This window comes from Neoarius graeffei, chromosome 15 (genome assembly GCF_027579695.1).
Source record: "Neoarius graeffei isolate fNeoGra1 chromosome 15, fNeoGra1.pri, whole genome shotgun sequence".
NCBI classification, from domain to species: domain Eukaryota; kingdom Metazoa; phylum Chordata; class Actinopteri; order Siluriformes; family Ariidae; genus Neoarius; species Neoarius graeffei.
This window is the reverse complement of record NC_083583.1, coordinates 46,291,034-46,308,799: the sequence shown is the minus strand read 5'-3', so window position 1 is coordinate 46,308,799 and position 17,766 is coordinate 46,291,034. Positions and strand designations below refer to the sequence as shown.

The following is a 17,766-nucleotide window of genomic DNA, read 5'->3' as shown; positions in this document are numbered from 1 at the left end:
TAAACTTGTTCCTTCATCAGCCTCACTTTTTCCTCTCTCATTAAGTTAATAAGACAAGCAAAGAAAGAAACAAAAAGACATCACAGGTCGTCAGGCAAAAATGGCCGACATACTGTAGATGTGGTAAACAAATAACTACAATTTTGCCTCAAAACTGTATGAAGTAATTTCAGTAATGAAGATGTGGTTACAAACCACTGACACTGGAGACTCCTTTCACAAATGTTAAATATACATCCCCTCACAGAAAGCTTCTACACCAACCATATGTTTCTTTGTCCATATGTTTATAACTACATGTTTTAAATCGTTTATTGTAAGGCTTAGTGTGCCACTGGTGAAAAACCTCACAGGATCTTTAAGGATCCATGAGGATTGTCAAAGACCTGCCAAAAATCCTTAAAGATAAAGAACTTTATAGGATCCTTAAAGGATCTTAGAAAGATCTGCAAAGCTCTTTATATGCAAAATCATTTGTAAAGATCCTCAAGGATTTGACAACGATCTTTTAAGGATCCTACAAAGATCCTCATAATGATCCCCGCAAAGATCTTTGCAAGGATCCTTCAAGATCCTCAAGGATTCAACAAGGATCTTTCAAAGATATTAGAAGGATCCTTCTAAGGATCTTGTTAAGATCTTTGCTAGGATCCTTGAGGATGCGATCAGGATCTTTTAAGGATCTTTGTCAAAATCTTCACAAGATCTTTGCACAGTTCCTCCAAGATCCTTCAAAGATCTTAAAAGAATCCTTTTCAGGATCTTATAAAGATCTTAACTGGAATCCTCAAGGATTTAATCAGGATCCTTGTCAAGGTCTTTATGAAATCTTTGTGAGGATCCTTTAAGATCTGTGAGGATCTAATGAGGATCTTTCAATTTTTTTTTAAATTATCCTAATTCAACAAAATTGGCAAAGATGGAAATAGATTGAAACTTACATAATTATGATTCATAAGAACTGGTTAAGGATATACCAAGGAATCTTGAACAGCCAACATCTTAAAAGGATCTTTGAAAGAATCTTTCACGATTTTCAAGGTTTCAGATATCTTGAAAGGATCTCTTGGTCAATCAATTGACGACTTCTACTGGAAATGTCAGTGAATATGTCATAATAGCATCAATAAAGAATAGTTTTGTTTGGAATTGAATGTGGTTTTTGTTTTTTTAAGATTCTTGTAGATCTTGTCAAGAATATTAAAGATCCTTGAAGATCTTGAAACGAACTTTGAAGATCTTTGTAGATCTTGGCAAGAAGTTAAAAGATCTTGCCAAGAATTTTGTAAATCCTTTGTAAATCCTTGAAGATCTTGCCAAGAATTTTAGAGATCCTTGAACATCTTTTGAGGATCTTTGTTGAGATCCTCAAAAGGGTCCTCAAAGACCCTCACAAAGAACTTTACGGATCCTTGAAGATGTTTGAAAGATTTTCACCAAGGTATACAAATTCCATAACTATATTAGAATGAATACGATAATAAAAACCTGTGAGTTGCCTTGCATCCTGATCTCGTGTTTGAGCCACGCTGCTTCCACGCTTTCTGAACCATCAGCACCGGAGTTCATCTGTCTTGTTAACTTATTATCCAGTATGGCTTTACATCATTATTCACTGATTCTCTCTGCATTTTGTGTCAGGACAGATTTTTTTTCTCATCTCTTCTTGGCCAGCTCTGTATATTCTACATCCACGGCATCTGACGACAGTATATAATTGTATTTGATGTGTGTAGTCAGTTTGAAGGAATCCTGATGCTGCTGCGAGTGTGTAGTTTTTTTGTTTTGTTTTTTTTCCTGGAGGTGTAGTTTTGCACATTGATGGTGTACACCCAAAACACTATTAGCACTTTATGTATTCATATGTACTGAGCTGCTGCAGTGTGTTGGATTTTTTTTTTAAGAAACACTTTCATCTCAACATACTATATATATATGGATCACATGATAATTAAAAATAAACATAACTCAAATGTTGAAATAGTACACTACTCTCGGGGAAAAAAACCCTTAATTCACTCAGACAAAACAGACACATCAGCATTTCCCATTTCCTCCACTGATCTGATTTTATTTGTAAGGCACCAGCAGCATTTCCTTACTGCAGAAATATCCATTTATATAAAGTAAAATGTTACCTTGTGTGTGTTTGTTAACATTTCATCCTCAGACTACTGTATAACACTGTTAATTTTGCACTTTAGATTGTACTATAATCAGAAAATAAAAGGTAAACATTTTTACAAAGCACAAAATGCTTACAGTGCATTATGGAAATAAATGCAAATGGTCAAGCCGAGAGCAATCAATGATAGAAGAAGAAAAGGGTGTGAGGTGAGAGGAGCTTACAGGGGCTCATAATGTCTTTTCTAAAACAGAGTCACTCAAGATCAGTAATACAGATGGATCAGTGGACACATAAAGCTCTAGTTCCATGTAGAACAGGACTACCGTCCCTGACTGCCTCTGTGAGACGAACACCAACATTTAATTAGTCAGGAGAAGAAATCAACATGTCTGACAACAGATCCACACAGGGGTGTGGCATTATAGAGAGGAAGAGAGAGAGAGAGAGAGAAACAGCTACAGAAATAAAGTATCTGATAAAGCAAGGCATCCTCAAGCATGTTGGTGGTTATACAATCTGGCACTTTTACACCAGCACAAGTAGATTCCATTAAAGAGACACTTCCTGTTTTGCTTCATATCAAACCACTTTTTGTCACAACAGTCAGTCCTGCTGCTGTTATATCCTCTTGAGACCTGAACTACGTTATGCATTTTCATTTCTTTTTATTATTTACTAGCTTGCGATGTACGTACAAACAGAAATTCATTTGAGACAAAGAAAGGGATGTCCTTGTACAACACAGTGGGGTCTCATGAGGATATAAACACAAAATGGTGCCGTGTCCCATTGCTAAAACATTTCAATACGTATAAAGTAACAATTAGTTTGAAGAGTAAAACAACATTCAATAGGTTGAGAATGGGGATTATTTCTACGTGTTGTTGGCAGTGGCAGATTAAAAGAACAATTTATATCGATATTTAAAGTGGATCTAAAGCACACATCTGCTTACAACAAATATATAAAATGGCAGAATTAATACCTAAAAAGTACCTAAAACATCTGCATCATTAAAAAAAGTATACATTTGTACTGCCATGTACACTGCAACACACATATACAAGCATATAAACAGTTGTGCACAGGACATGAAATGTGGATTGAGTTCCAATACTTAAAACTTAGGATTTTTTTTTTTCTGTCAGGAATGAAACAAGCTGCACTGAAAAGAAAAACTCACAGTGACGTCCTGTACACAGACTCCTCAGGAGAAAGGCGAGGCTTTCTACTTCAGGTTGCTTGTGTAAAGGAATCTAATAACAACAAAAAAAAGATCCTAATGCAGGTTATCAGTCAAATAAATTGAATTAATACACAAATTATTTCTGTTTGTTTAATAAGCAGCTCACTCACAGCTGACTGGATAAATATTCACTTCATTTAAATGCATCACTAATCTCATTCTGCAAAAAAGAAAGGGACTTTTGTGTAAAGGTTAAAAAGGTTTTAAAAAAACAATAATCTGAGATCGTGATCATGGCTAGAACAGAACATGCTGAAAGCTTACTGCCCCCTATTGATGGAAAGAAAGAATTTCATCCTGGACGAATGGCACAACAGAAGACTGTGCATTAGTTCTGAAAGAGAAAAAGAAAAAGGGGGGAAAAAGTAAAGCCTTACTCAGAAGACTTTATAAAAATGTTACTTGGTTTTCTTAAAGAAAACACAATGTGCTCTGTTTTAGTTCTACAATACGAGGATCCTTGGGCCTCATATTATTCATGTGCTTTAGCACCTGACCTTTTTTAAAATTTATTTTTAAATGTATTTTAATTTTTTTTTTAATCACTTGCATGCATCTAACGGGATATCTGCTGAGAGAAAGTGCTTCTCGTTTCTCATAATAAAAATTTCCATCATATTATTTCTCCACATATTTCTAGGAAAAACAACACAAAAACACAATTTTCTTTTACCAAATTGACAGTAACAGATAATAGCATTAAAAAAGATTAGAATTTTTTTTCCAAACAGTTTACCCCTTCACTTGGTGAGAGGGTTAGCTGTTCTGATTAATGATGCTAAATGCTCTCTGTCTACGACAGTGAGAAAAAAAACAAGCACACTTTCAGAATCCACACACATTAAACAGTAATATATATATATATATATATATATATATATATATATATATATATATATAAAAAATAAAAAACAGGGGCCAGACAAGTTGTAGATCATTTTAAATCTAGCGAATATCATCACTAATCCACAATCTCTCAGTGTTGCACTGCAGTGACCTCGAACAGTTTAAAGGAATATTTTGAGAATAAAGTAGATTAAATGTAAAAATAAAAAAAATGTTCCCTTCGTTTAAATGTTGTGTCTTTCACCCAAAATATATGCTGGAATTACATAACCATATATTTGCCTCAAAACCACATTTCGTAGATGTGATTTGATGTGGTTACAAATATTTGCACTGGAGACTCCTTCCATATATATTAAATAAACAAAGATTCAACATAATAATGATTATACATTTTCTGTTAAGTAACAATACAACACTTTTATTATTAGGCACTAATGTTAAGACAAAACTCGTATTGCCCTAATATCTAAAAACAAATCCGGCATGCACGCTGAAACACAGACACATACTATGAGGAACTGTATCAGAAACCTGGAAGTCAGTTTGTAAATATGGACTGTCCTTCCACTGTTAATTAACACTGTTAATTAACAAAGGACCACACTGCTTAGTGATATTGTTTAGGGCAAATATGTGAATATTTACCTCTGCCAACTTTGATGAAGGAGGTTATGTTTTCACCTCTGTTTCTTTGTCTTCCCACTGTAACTCAAAAAGTAGTGAACTGATTTTGATTAAATTTCGAGAAAAGGTGAACCACGGGCCAAGGATTTTGACGCAAATCCGAATATGTGATTTGGTAAAGGTATGCACGCTACCAAGTGCCCTTCTAGTTGAGAATGTGTTTAAGCAAAAGATTTTGGGTGAGAGAGACTTCCATTACTTTTTTTTTTAAAGTTATATTAACATATTAGCTAATGTCCAGTGCAAAACTAAGGAAATAAATGATAGGCTGAACCTTTCTCATGAATGAAAATTCTTTTGTTAAAATATTCCTTTAAAAAGTCAGCTTTATCATAACTCACTGTAAGCCATTTAGCTGCTATTTATAGAGTTAAACTACACCCATAGCAAAAAATCTGCAGAAAATACAGCATGCATTCTGCAATTCAGATACTACTGCTGACCTTCATTATATTCGTTTCTTTTTCTCTTCATTCTGTCAGAGTTAAAAGGTGACGTGTAAAAGCAAAGTTGGGGGAGATAAAACTGTGCTCAAAGAAACACTGGTGGTGCCTCAGTGGAGCTGGATGGCCATGCTGAGACGAAGCAGAATATGGAACACAGTACATAAAAGGTATATACATATACACTCAGAGAGATGCCAGAAAAATAACTAAATATATAGTAAAAATATAAAAAAAAGTGGACTGCTGAATATAAAGCTAGTGGAATAATCAAGAACAGATGATCAAGATCGCAATAGCAATTTACAGCAATGAGGACAAAGAAAGAGAGAGACAATGCGCTTGTGCTGTAAGCGAGCACTGCAGGATGAGGTTACAGCCAACAGCAGGCAGAGGAGCGGTGTTCAGTCGGATTTGTCAGCGTCCTCGTCACGGTGGCTGTCCGAGGCATCTCTGGCGCTCTTGTCCTCCTTGGCAAGCTGGGCCTGTGATGCCAGGATGCTGGAGAGGGAGAAGAGGGCGGAGCTGGAGGTCACGGTGGGCAGGCCGCTTGGCTGACTCAGGCCCAGAGGGAGAGGGGTCACAGGTAGAGCCAACCCCTGCAGCTGGGAGAGCTGGTGTGCTTGAAGCTGCTGCTGCTTGGAGAAAAGAAGACAAATAAGTCTTCACTTAAAGACTTGAAGGTCTCCGTTCTGTTTAGCAAGCTGACTCCTTCACTATTTGTTGTCTATAAACATCACCACACTGTGACTACCTCCACATCATTAAACCAAAAAAGAAAAAGAAAAAAAAAGGTCGTCACATTTTTACATCTACACCTGCATAAAACTGCTGCAGATAACAGGCTTTCAACAAATCACAGCAATTCTTCATTTTTCTTAGCATGTTTCATGCTTACCTTTTCTGTTTTCTTAAAAAAAAAACGGGGCTGCATTCACATTACAAGCTTCTTTGCACAATTCCGATGTTTTTGCTCAATTCAGGTTTGTCTCTCTTGATGGTTCACATTTATATCTGCAGAAGACCCATATACCTGTCTTTAATAAGAAACGTACTGATCCCAAAATGCCCTGCATGTATGCTTTGATTTCAAACACTATACAGTGTTGGTAGGTTCTTCCAGTTTTGCTTGAATCGATTCAAGTAAATCACCAATTTCTCTATCCTTCCACTGAACATGATCCCTGCTGTAGGTGTCCTTCATTGCTGTTTTGCCACGACGCAGACACCAGATGATAGCAATGGGAATTATATGTGGATGCATCTTAGGGAAAAGTTATACGAATTCCGATTTAATCCAGGACCACAAATGAAAGCATCTCAGGTCTACTTTGAAAAGATCTGATTTTTGTGTCCACACAGTCCTGAAAATAATCTGATCTGTGCCATATTAAGCAGAACAGCAGATTTGTATCACTTAATCCTGGTAATGTGAACCTAACCAATGTGCTCTTCGGGGTGTTTATTTCTTCTACCGAGACAATACAAGGAGTATCTCCACACATAATCTAAGGCATGAAGGATTCATCTAGCACAAACACGATTTAATTTGTTTGAATATAATATAATCAGTTTCAGTAGTGTGCAAAATTTTTATTTTAAACATTAAAGAACCAAACCTCCATTACTGTGACTGACAGGCATAGAAGCCATGCCTACTTATTGGGACTCATAGGCACAAATTCCATGGCTCCTTAATTGGGAGTGGCAGGCACAGAGGTAACGCCTCCTTAATAAGGACTGGCAAGCACATAAGCCACGCCTCTTTCATTGGGACTAGTAGGCACAGATGTCACTACTTCACAATTGGGACTGACAAGAAGAGATGCCAGGCCCCCTTAATTGGGACTGACATGGATAGAAGCCACGCCTCTTTGAGACTAATATGCATAGATGCCATGCCTTTTTAATTGGGACTGACAAGCATACATGCCACGCCTCCTTAATTGAGACTGATAGGCACATAAGCCACGCCTCTTTAATTGAGACTAGTAGGCACAGATGTAATGCCTCTTTAATTGGGCTTGACAGGCACAGAAACCATGCCTCCTTAATTGGGACTGACAGGCACACAAGACATGCCTCCTTAACTGGGATTAGTAGGCACAGATGCCATGGCTCATTAATTGGGACTCACAATGCACAGATTCCATGCCTCCTTAATTTGGACTTGTAGGCACAGAAGCCACGCCTCCTTAATTGGGACTGACAGGTACAGAAGCCACACCTCCTTAATTGGGACACATAGACACAGACGCCATGTCACTTAACCAGGCCTCAATAAACAGAGTCCTACACTACCACTAGTACTCAGACAGGAGGGGAGGGGAGACAAGAAATGCACAATAACAAAGAAAATTTCACAGATAGTTAATAAATAGTCTTTCTAAAGAATAGTACGAACCCCATTTCCAAAAAAGTTGGGATATTTTTTCCAAAATGCAATAAAAACTAGAAAAGCACTTGGAGAGCGCAGACCTCCGCCAAGAATCCTTTAAAAAAATCCGGGATCCAGAAGGTGATCTGGATCACCGCCAAAATTTAATGGATTGTTATTTGTGCCCAGTCACACCTCTGGAAAAAATTTCAGAGCAATCCGTTCATTACTTTTTCCGTAATGTTGCTGACAGACAAACCAACCAACCAACCAAACAAACAAACCATCGCTACCGAAAACATAACCTCCTTGGCAGAGGTAACAAAAATCTGTGATTTGTTCATTCACGTGAACCTTTACTTAACTGACAATGGTACAAAGAAAAAAATTTATAGTTTTCCTGACCAACATAATTGAATTTTCTAAATATAAATGAAGTTAGAATTTGTTGCCTGCAACACACTCAAAAAAAAAGTTAGGACAGGCAAAATAAGACTGAACAGTTTATAGGATATTCAAGTAACATCATTTTGGAAGATTCCACAATAAGCAGGTTAATTGGTAAGATGTGGTGGCATCATGATTGGGTATAAAAGGAGCATGCATCAAAGGCTCAGGCTTTGCAAGCAAGGATGGGTTGTGGTTTACCCCTTTGTGCCAAAATTTGTGAGAGAATTGTTCATCAATTCAAAAAGAACATTTCTCAATGCAAGATTGCAGAGAATTTAGGTTTTTCAAAATGTACAGTACATAATATTATGAAAAGATTCAGGGAATTCAGAGACATCTCAGCATCTAAAGGGTAAAGTCAGAAACCACTGTTGAATGTGCGTGACCCTCGAGCCCTTGGGTGGCACTGCTTAAGAAACCGTCATACTAATGTGACAAATATAGCCACATGGGCTCAGGAGTACTTTAGAAAATCAATATCACTTAACACAGTCCGCTGCTGCATCCAGAAATGCAACCTGAAACTGTATTATGCAAGGAGGAAGCCATTCATCAATTCTATGCAGAAACGCCGCTGATTTCTCCAGGTCCGGACTCATCTCAGATGGACCAAAAGACAGTGGAAACGTGCTGTGGTCAGATGAGTCCACATTTCAGCTTGTTTTCAGGAAAACCGGATGTTGAGTTCTCAGTACCAAAGGTGAACATGACCATCCAGTTTGCTATCAGAGAAAGATGCAAAAGTCAGCAGCTGTGATGGTATGGGGGTGTATCAGTGTCCACAACATGGGTGAGTTGAATGTGTGTGAAGGTACTAATGACGCAGAGGCGTATATTGGGATTTTAGAGAGACATATGTTGCCATCAAGACAACGTCTCTTCTCGGGAAGTCCATGCTTATTTGAGCAGGACAATGCCAGGCTTCATTCTGCAGGGCTACAACAGCGTGGTGTCGTGGACACAGAGTGTGTGTGTGTTTAACTGGCCTGCTGTCAGTCCAGATCTATCTCCTATTGAGTATGTATGGTGCATCATGAAGAGGAGAATCAGACAATAATGACCAAGGACTGTTGAGCAGCTGAAGTCTTGTATCAAGCAATAATGAACAAAAATTTCCATTGCAAAACCGCAACAATCTGTAAATGTTATTACAAGGAAATGTGATATAACACAATGGTAATAATGCAAGTGTCCCAACTTTTTTTGAGTGTGTTGCAGGCATCAAATTCTAACTTCATTATATTTACAAAATACAATTAAGTTGGTCAATAAAACTATTGAAAATTTTTTCTTTATACTTTTGCCAGTTAAATAAATGTTGATATGAATTAAGAAATTACAGATTTTTGTTTTAATTGCATTTTGGAAAATATCCCAACTTTTCTGGAAAAGGGGTTTGTACACTAGTAAGAAAACAAAAAGGACTGTACCTTTACCAATACAGATACATCTATAGCAATTCACTCCTCCTTGAATCGCCACCTTAACATGGTGGAGGGGTTTGGGTGCCTCAGTGATTCCTGGAGCTATGTTGTTGGGGGCATTTGCCCCTGGTAGGGTCTCTCAAGGCAAACAGGTCCTAGATGAGAGGTCAGACGAGCAGTTCTGAAGACCCTTATGAGAGAAAAAGTAAGGATCCAAGTGCCCTCGCCTGGAGGAGGGGCTCGTTGGTGAGCGCCTGGTGGCTGGGCCTATGTCCGTGGGGCTTATGTCCGTGGGGCCCGGCCGGGCCCAGCCCGAATAAGCAACACGGAACCACTCTCTTGTGGACCCACCACCCGCAGGAGGTGCCGAAAGGGTCCGGTGCATTATGGATTGGGTGGCAGCCTAAGGCAGAGGCCCTGGCATACTGATCCCCGACTGACAAAACTGGCTTTTGGGACATGGTCATCTCTCTGGTGGGGAAGGAGCCTGAGCTTGTGCTTAAGATTGAGAGGTACCGACTAGATATATTTGGACTCACCTCAATGCATAGCTTGGGCTCTGAAACCAATTTCCTGGAGAGGGGTTGGACTCTCTTCCATCCTGGAGTTGCCAAGGGTGAGCGGCGCTGGGCAAGGGTGGGGCTATTGGTAGTCCCCCAGTTTGGCACGCTAACATCGGAGTTTTCCCCAGTAAACAAGAGGGTTGTTTCCCTGCACCTTTGGGTCAGGGAACAGTCTCTGTCATTTGCGCTTATGCACTAAATGGTAGTTCAGAGTACCCAGCCTTCTTGGAGTCCTTGAGTGGGATACTAAACAGTGCACCACGAGGGGACTCCATTGTTTTACTGGGGGACTTCAACGTTCACATGGGCAATGATGGTAAGACCTGGAGGGGTGTGATTGGGAGGAATGGCCTGCCCGATCTGAACCCAAGCAGTGTTCTGCTGTTGGACTTCTGTGCCATGCACGGTTTGGCCATAACGAACACCATGTTCGAGCATAAGGGTGTCCATAAGTGCACATGGCATAAGGACATCCTAGGCCATAGATCGATGATTGACTTTGTAGTCGTTTCATCTGATCTGCGACCGTATGTCTTGGACACTTGGGTGAAGGGAGGAGCAGAGCTGTCAACTGATCACTACCTGGTGGTGAGCTGGATCAGATAGCAGGGGAGGAGGCCAGACAGACCTGGTAGGCCCAAATGTGTAGTGAGGGTATGCTGGGAACGTCTGGTGGAGGCTCCCGTCCATCGGATCTTCAACTGCCACCTCCGGTAGAGCTTCAACTACATACCGGGGGAGGATGGGGACATTGAGTCAGAGTGGACCATGTTCCATACTGCCATTGCTGAGGCGGCCGTGCAGAGCTGCGGCTGCAAGGTTATTGGTGCCTGTCATGGCGGTAATCCCCGAACCCGGTGGTGGACACCTGTGGTGAGGGGAGCTGTCAAGCTGAAGAAGGAGTCCTATTGGGCTTGTTTAGCCTGTGGGTCTCCAGAGGCAGCTGACAGATACCGATGAGCCAAGCGGAACGCAGTTCTGGTGGTCACTGAAGCAAAAACTCGGGTGTGGGAGGAGTTAAGTGAGGCCATGGAAAGTGACTTTCAGTCAGCCTCAAAAAGATTCTGGCAAACCATCCGGCGGCTCAGGAATGGGAAGCAGTGTTCTGTCCTGACTGTTTACAGTGGGGATGGAGTGCTGTTGACCTCAACTGGGGACACTGTCATTGAGGATCTCCTCAATCCCACCTTCATGTCGTCCAAGGAGAACGCAGAGTCTGAGGGTGCTTGAGAGGACTCGCCCATCACAGGGGCTGAGGTTGCCGAAGTGGTTAAAAAACTTCTCGGTGGCCGGGCTCCGGGGGTGAATGAGATTCATCCTGAGTTCCTGAAGGCGCTGGATGTTGTTGGGCTGTCTTGGCTGACACGCCTCTTCAACATTGCGTGGAGGTTGGGGACAGTGCATCTGGATTGGCAGACTGGGGTGATGATCCCCCTTTTTAAAAAGGGGGAGCGAAGAGTGTGTTTCAGCCACACTTCTCAGCCTCCCCAGGAAAGCCTATGCTGGGGTGCTGGAGAGGAGAGTCTGGTCGACAGTCGAACCTCGGATTCAGGAGGAACAATGCAGTTTTCGTCCTGGTCATGGAACACTAGACCAGTTCTTTACCCTTGTAAGGGTACTGGAGGGTGCATAGGAGCTTGCCCAAGCGGTCTACATGCGTTTTGTGGACCTGGAGAATGCTTACGACCGTGTCCCTCGGGGTGCCCTGTGGGGGGTGCTTCAGGAGTATGGGGTTCGGGGCCCACTGCTGTGGGCCATTCAGACCCTGTATGACTGGAGCAGGAGTTTGGTTTGCATTGCTGGCAGCAAGTCGGACTTGTTCCCAGTGCATGTGGGACTCCGCCAGGGCTGCCCTTTGTCACTGGTTCTGTTCATAATTTTTATGGACAGAATTTCTAGGTGCAGCCAAGGGGCGGAGGGTGTCCGGTTTGGTGGCATCAGGATGGTGTCTCTGTTTTTTTGCGGATGATGTGGTCCTGTTGGCTTCATCAATCTGTGACCTACAGCATGCGCTGGGATGGTTTGCAGCCAAGTGTAAAGTGGCTGGGATGAGGATCAGCACCTCCAAGTCCGTGGCCATGGCGATCAGTCGGAAACAGGTGGAGTGCCTACTTCAGGTCAGGAGGGAGTTGCTACCTCAAGTGGAGGAGTTTAAATATCTCAGGGCCTTGTTCACGAGTGAGGATAGGGGGGAGCGGGAGTTGGACAGACGGATCAGGGTGGTGTCAGCAGTGATGCGGATGCTAAACCGGTCTGTTGTGGTAAAGAGAGAGTTGAGCCAAAAGGCAAAGCTCTCAATTTACTGGTCCATCTACGTTCCCACTCTCACCTATGGTCATGAGCTGTGGGTAGTGACCGAAAGAATGAGATCGCGGATACAAGTGGTCGAAATGGGTTTTCTCCACAGGGTGGCTGGGCTCTCCCTTAGAGACAGGGTGAGAAGCTTGGTCATTCGGGAGAGACTCCGAGTAGAACTGCTGCTGCTCCACATCGAAAGAAGTCAGCTGAGGTGGTTTGGGCACCTTGTTAGGATGCCCCCTGGATGCCTCCCAGGGGAGGTTCTCTGGGTATGCCCCACCAGGAGAAGACCCTGGGGCAGACCCAGGACACGTTGGAGAGATTACATCTTTCAGCTGGCCTGGGAACGCCTCGGTATTCCCCCGGAAGAGCTGGTGGAGGTAGCCGGGAAGAGAAAAGTCTGGGCTGCTCTGCTTAGACTGCTACCCCCGCAACCTGGACCTGGATAAGTGGCAGAAGCTGGATGGAGGGGGTGTCGTGGCTCAGGTGGATAAGGCGCCATACCATAAACCCGGGGACCCGGGTTCAATTCCGACCCGAGGCCATTTCCCAATCCCTCCCCGTCTCTCTCTCCCGTTCATTTCCTGTCTCTACACTGTCCTATCCAATAAAGGTGTAAAAAGCCCAAAAAAAGAAGATGGATGGACTATAGCGATTCACTTGCAATCACCTCAAAAGTCAAAATGGTTTGGATTTAAGTGAATTTGCATCCATGATGAATGGTGAAATCTCATGGTGAAAATTTTGTGACTTGAAAAACAAGTTTCCCCTCACCACTTCTGCTAATCAGCAAAAGTAAAGTCATTACATCTACTAGAACCAGCACACCCTCATAAACACGTTTATAAACGTTAGGTTAGGTTAATATGGGATGACCTTGGGCTGAGGTGCCCTTGAGCGAGGCACCTAACTCCCAACTGCTCCCCGGGCGCTGTTAGCATGGCTGCCCACTGCTCTGGGTATGTGTGTGTGCTCATTGCTCACGTGTGTGTGCATGTGTGCGTTCACTGCTTCAGATGGGTTAAATGCAGAGAGGAATTTCACAAGTGTGTGATGAATAAAGTTGTGCTTTCTTTCTTTCTAAAATTCCCACATCTCTTGCTTTTTGCAAAACCTCTGACTCTCAGAAAGTCTCCAAGGACTTGACGTAGCTCTGAACTCTGCTTTCTGCTCCTTGTCTTAGCCTGGCCGAGAGAAAACTAATTAACTAGCTTTTGTAAATGTCTGTTTCAGCTCAAAAGGGCAATAAGAACCAGAAACCATTGTAGTGAAGCAGTTAGCTATATCTTCTTCAAAATAATAGACATGAGTGTCTCTTGCTTTATAAAAGTTATACAAAATTATTTCCTCACTGCTCACAGAAAGGGCATGAGCATACTCTCAAACAAGCTTACTAGCATACAATATACACATCATAGGATAACAGCATAGTATCTTGGATACGTTTACACTAACAATACTAACATACACTTACACTAGCATAATACCATACTACAACCCCGATTCCAAAAAAGTTGGGACAAAGTACAAATTGTAAATAAAAACGGAATGCAATGATGTGGAAGTTTCAAAATTCCATATTTTATTCAGAATAGAACATAGATGACATATCAAATGTTTAAACTAAGAAAATGTATCATTTAAAGAGAAAAATTAAGTGATTTTAAATTTTATGACAACACCACATCTCAAAAAAGTTGGGACAAGGCCATGTTTACCACTGTGAGACATCCCCTTTTCTCTTTACAACAGTCTGTAAACGTCTGGGGACTGAGGAGACAAGTTGCTCAAGTTTAGGGATAGGAATGTTAACCCATTCTTGTCTAATGTAGGATTCTAGTTGCTCAACTGTCTTAGGTCTTTTTTGTTGTATCTTCCGTTTTATGATGCGCCAAATGTTTTCTATGGATGAAAGATCTGGACTGCAGGCTGGCCAGTTCAGTACCCGGACCCTTCTTCTACGCAGCCATGATGCTGTAATTGATGCAGTATGTGGTTTGGCATTGTCATGTTGATAAATGCAAGGTCTTCCCTGAAAGAGACGTCGTCTGGATGGGAGCATATGTTGCTCTAGAACCTGGATATACCTTTCAGCATTGATGGTGTCTTTCCAGATGTGTAAGCTGCCCATGCCACACACACTAATGCCACCCCATACCATCAGAGATGCAGGCTTCTGAACTGAGCGCCAATAACAACTTGGGTCGTCCTTCTCCTCTTTAGTCCGAATGACACGGCGTCCCTGATTTCCATAAAGAACTTCAAATTTTGATTCGTCTGACCACAGAACAGTTTCCACTTTGCCACAGTCCATTTTAAATGAGCCTTGGCCCAGAGAAGACGTCTGCGCTTCTGGATCATGTTTAGATACGGCTTCTTCTTTGAACTATAGAGTTTTAGCTGGCAATGGCGGATGGCACGGTGAATTGTGTTCACAGATAATGTTCTCTGGAAATATTCCTGAGCCCATTTTGTGATTTCCAATACAGAAGCATGCCTGTATGTGATGCAGTGCCGTCTATGGGCCTGAAGATCACGGGCACCCAGTATGGTTTTCCGGCCTTGACCCTTACGCACAGAGATTCTTCCAGATTCTCTGAATCTTTTGATGATATTATGCACTGTAGATGATGATATGTTCAAACTCTTTGCAATTTTACACTGTCGAACTCCTTTCTGATATTGCTCCACTATTTGTCGGCGCAGAATTAGGGGGATTGGTGATCCTCTTCCCATCTTTACTTCTGAGAGCCGCTGCCACTCCAAGATGCTCTTTTTATACCCAGTCATGTTAATGACCTATTGCCAATTGACCTAATGAGTTGCAATTTGGTCCTCCAGCTGTTCATTTTTTGTACCTTGAACTTTTCCAGCCTCTTATTGCCCCTGTCCCAACTTTTTTGAGATGTGTTGCTGTCATGAAATTTCAAATGAGCCAATATTTGGCATGAAATTTCAAAATGTCTCAGTTTCGACATTTGATATGTTGTCTATGTTCTATTGTGAATACAATATCAGTTTTTGAGATTTGTAAATTATTGCATTCCGTTTTTATTTACAATTTGTACTTTGTCCCAACTTTTTTGGAATCGGGGTTGTATTTCAATTTTATACTAACATACTGCCTAGCATACTAGCACACTGGTGTGCTAGTCAGTGGCCTTTGCAGTTTTACTCACCAGTGATAAATATGTTTTAATCTCTACCAGTTTAAAAATAACTATCATTTATGCTGGTCCACCATCCGCTACTACAACGAACATAAATAAATAGACACAGACCCTCCACCCGCCTCCATCCTTACCCGGATAATGGAGTTCATCTCTGGTGGTGTGACCTGCTTGGCTCTCTCTATAGCTCCCAGGACCTGCTGCTGGTGCTGTAACACAGTAACACACCATGGACGTCATATCACAGACCACATGTGTTCTGTATATCTGCTGTGTCTATTCATCCATCCCACCACATATATAAATTCATCCATCCATTCACCACACACACACTTGTTGTTAGAGATTTACATGCACAGATATGAATATCATCATGGACACAAAAGTTATGGCAATATTGTGCTTTCAACAATTTCTTTGAACCGTTTATTTTTTCTGTGGCAGAATGTTTGTACAACATACATCTTTAATAGAAAAAAACAAGAATTTGGTGCACAAGCTTGAATTTATTTTGGGTTTTCTGAAATCAACACGGGGTCAAAATTATACATACAGGGTCAGAAAATGACATATGCCTACTTAGATTATTAATTAAGTGATGCTGAAAGTTTCAAAATGTCTTTTTTACTTGCCAAGGCCTCTTAATTTTGTTAGTAATCATGGTTGTAGCTTCTCTGTGCCAACCTAAAAAGGGTTTGTTTGACAGCACTCATTGGATTAACCAACAGAGTACAATGGCAAAATCCAAAGAGCTCAGTGCAGATCTGAAAAAGAGGATCATAGATTTACACAACTCAGGAATGTCTCTTGAAGCCATTTCTAAACAACTGCAGATTCCAAGATCATCAGTTCAAACAACTGTATATAAGTTATTGGGAGGTGGAGCCACTTTGGCAAGTCACTTTGCAAGAAGAAGACCCAGAGGAACACTACTAAATGTTAAGCATGGTGGTGGTAGTATTATGCTCTGGGGCTGTTTGGCTGCTAATGGAACTTGTGCATTGCACAAAGTGGATGGAATAACGAAGGAGGACTACCTCAGAATTCTTCAGCATAACCTTAAATCAGAAGACACAGACACAATTGGGTGATCCAGCAGGACAAGGACACCAAATCAAAGCTCATTGTGAAATGGATAAAGCAGGCTAACATTAAGTTTAAAACAAGTCTTGATCTCAACTTCATCCAAAATATGTGGACCGTGCTTAAAAAGTCGGGTCTGTGACAGGAAACACAGACATTTAATTGTCTCTACCAATTCTGCCAAGAAGAATGACCAAATATCCAACCAGAATTTTGCCAGAAACTTGTTGATGGCTACCAAAAGTGTCTGGCCAAGGTGAAATTTGCTAAGGGACATTTGATCAAATATTAGGCATGCTGTATGTGTGTATTTTTACCCTGTATGTATAATTTTAACCCTCTATTGATTTCAGAAACCCCAAAATAAAATTTGTTCCTCGAATTCTTTTTTTTTTGTTCTATTAAAAATGTACGCTGTACAATCATTGTCACAGAAAAAGAACAGTTCAAAGAAATCACAGTCTAATATTGCCATGACATTCATGTCCAAGTATGTAAACTTGTGACTGCAACTGTATCCATCCATCCATCCATCCATCCATCCATCCATCCCCCACACATATTCATCCTTCCCACCATACATATCCATTCATCTATCTATTTATCAAACACCTATTCATTTATCCCATCACATCCATCCATTCAACCAACCAACCACACAGCCATTCATCCAACCCCATACAATTTCCTTCCATTTATCCCTCCATACATACCACTACACCATTCATCCCTCCACACATATCTATCCATCCAACCCTCCATAATATCCATCCAGCATTTCTCAGGAAAATAGCATTAATTTTACAGCATGGATAGTGATAACGACAGTCTTCACAGTGAAAGCAAGTTTTACGCCCCTGAGGAAAAAGAAATAAAACATTTCAGGAGAAAGCTAAAAACTGTAATTTGCTAACACCGAGCAAAAACATGGCTGAATCCTGAATGACTCCTATTTGTATAAATAGGGGACTACATAGGCGGCAAAATTTAGTTTTTTTCCTGCCATGGAAGTGCACTTGTATACTGAGGGGAAAGCAATGTGTGTTACAGC

At 41.2% G+C, this 17,766-nt stretch overlaps 1 protein-coding gene across 2 annotated transcripts in view; it reads right to left on the bottom strand.

Annotated features, from left to right (window-relative positions):
• Positions 1-2,043: 2,043 nt before the first annotated feature.
• Positions 2,044-17,766, bottom strand: part of tle5 (TLE family member 5, transcriptional modulator) — an 80,350-nt gene continuing 64,627 nt past the window's right edge. Inside the window, exons 6-7 of one of the 2 annotated variants that reach the window (XM_060941482.1) lie at positions 15,767-15,841; positions 2,044-5,988 (exon numbers count right to left, since the gene is read on the bottom strand). In XM_060941482.1, coding sequence (XP_060797465.1) covers positions 5,755-5,988; positions 15,767-15,841 — 309 coding nt within the window. In that variant the 3' untranslated portion in view covers positions 2,044-5,754. The remainder of the gene's footprint in view (positions 5,989-15,766; positions 15,842-17,766) is intronic. The other variant, XM_060941483.1, reaches the window with a different exon arrangement.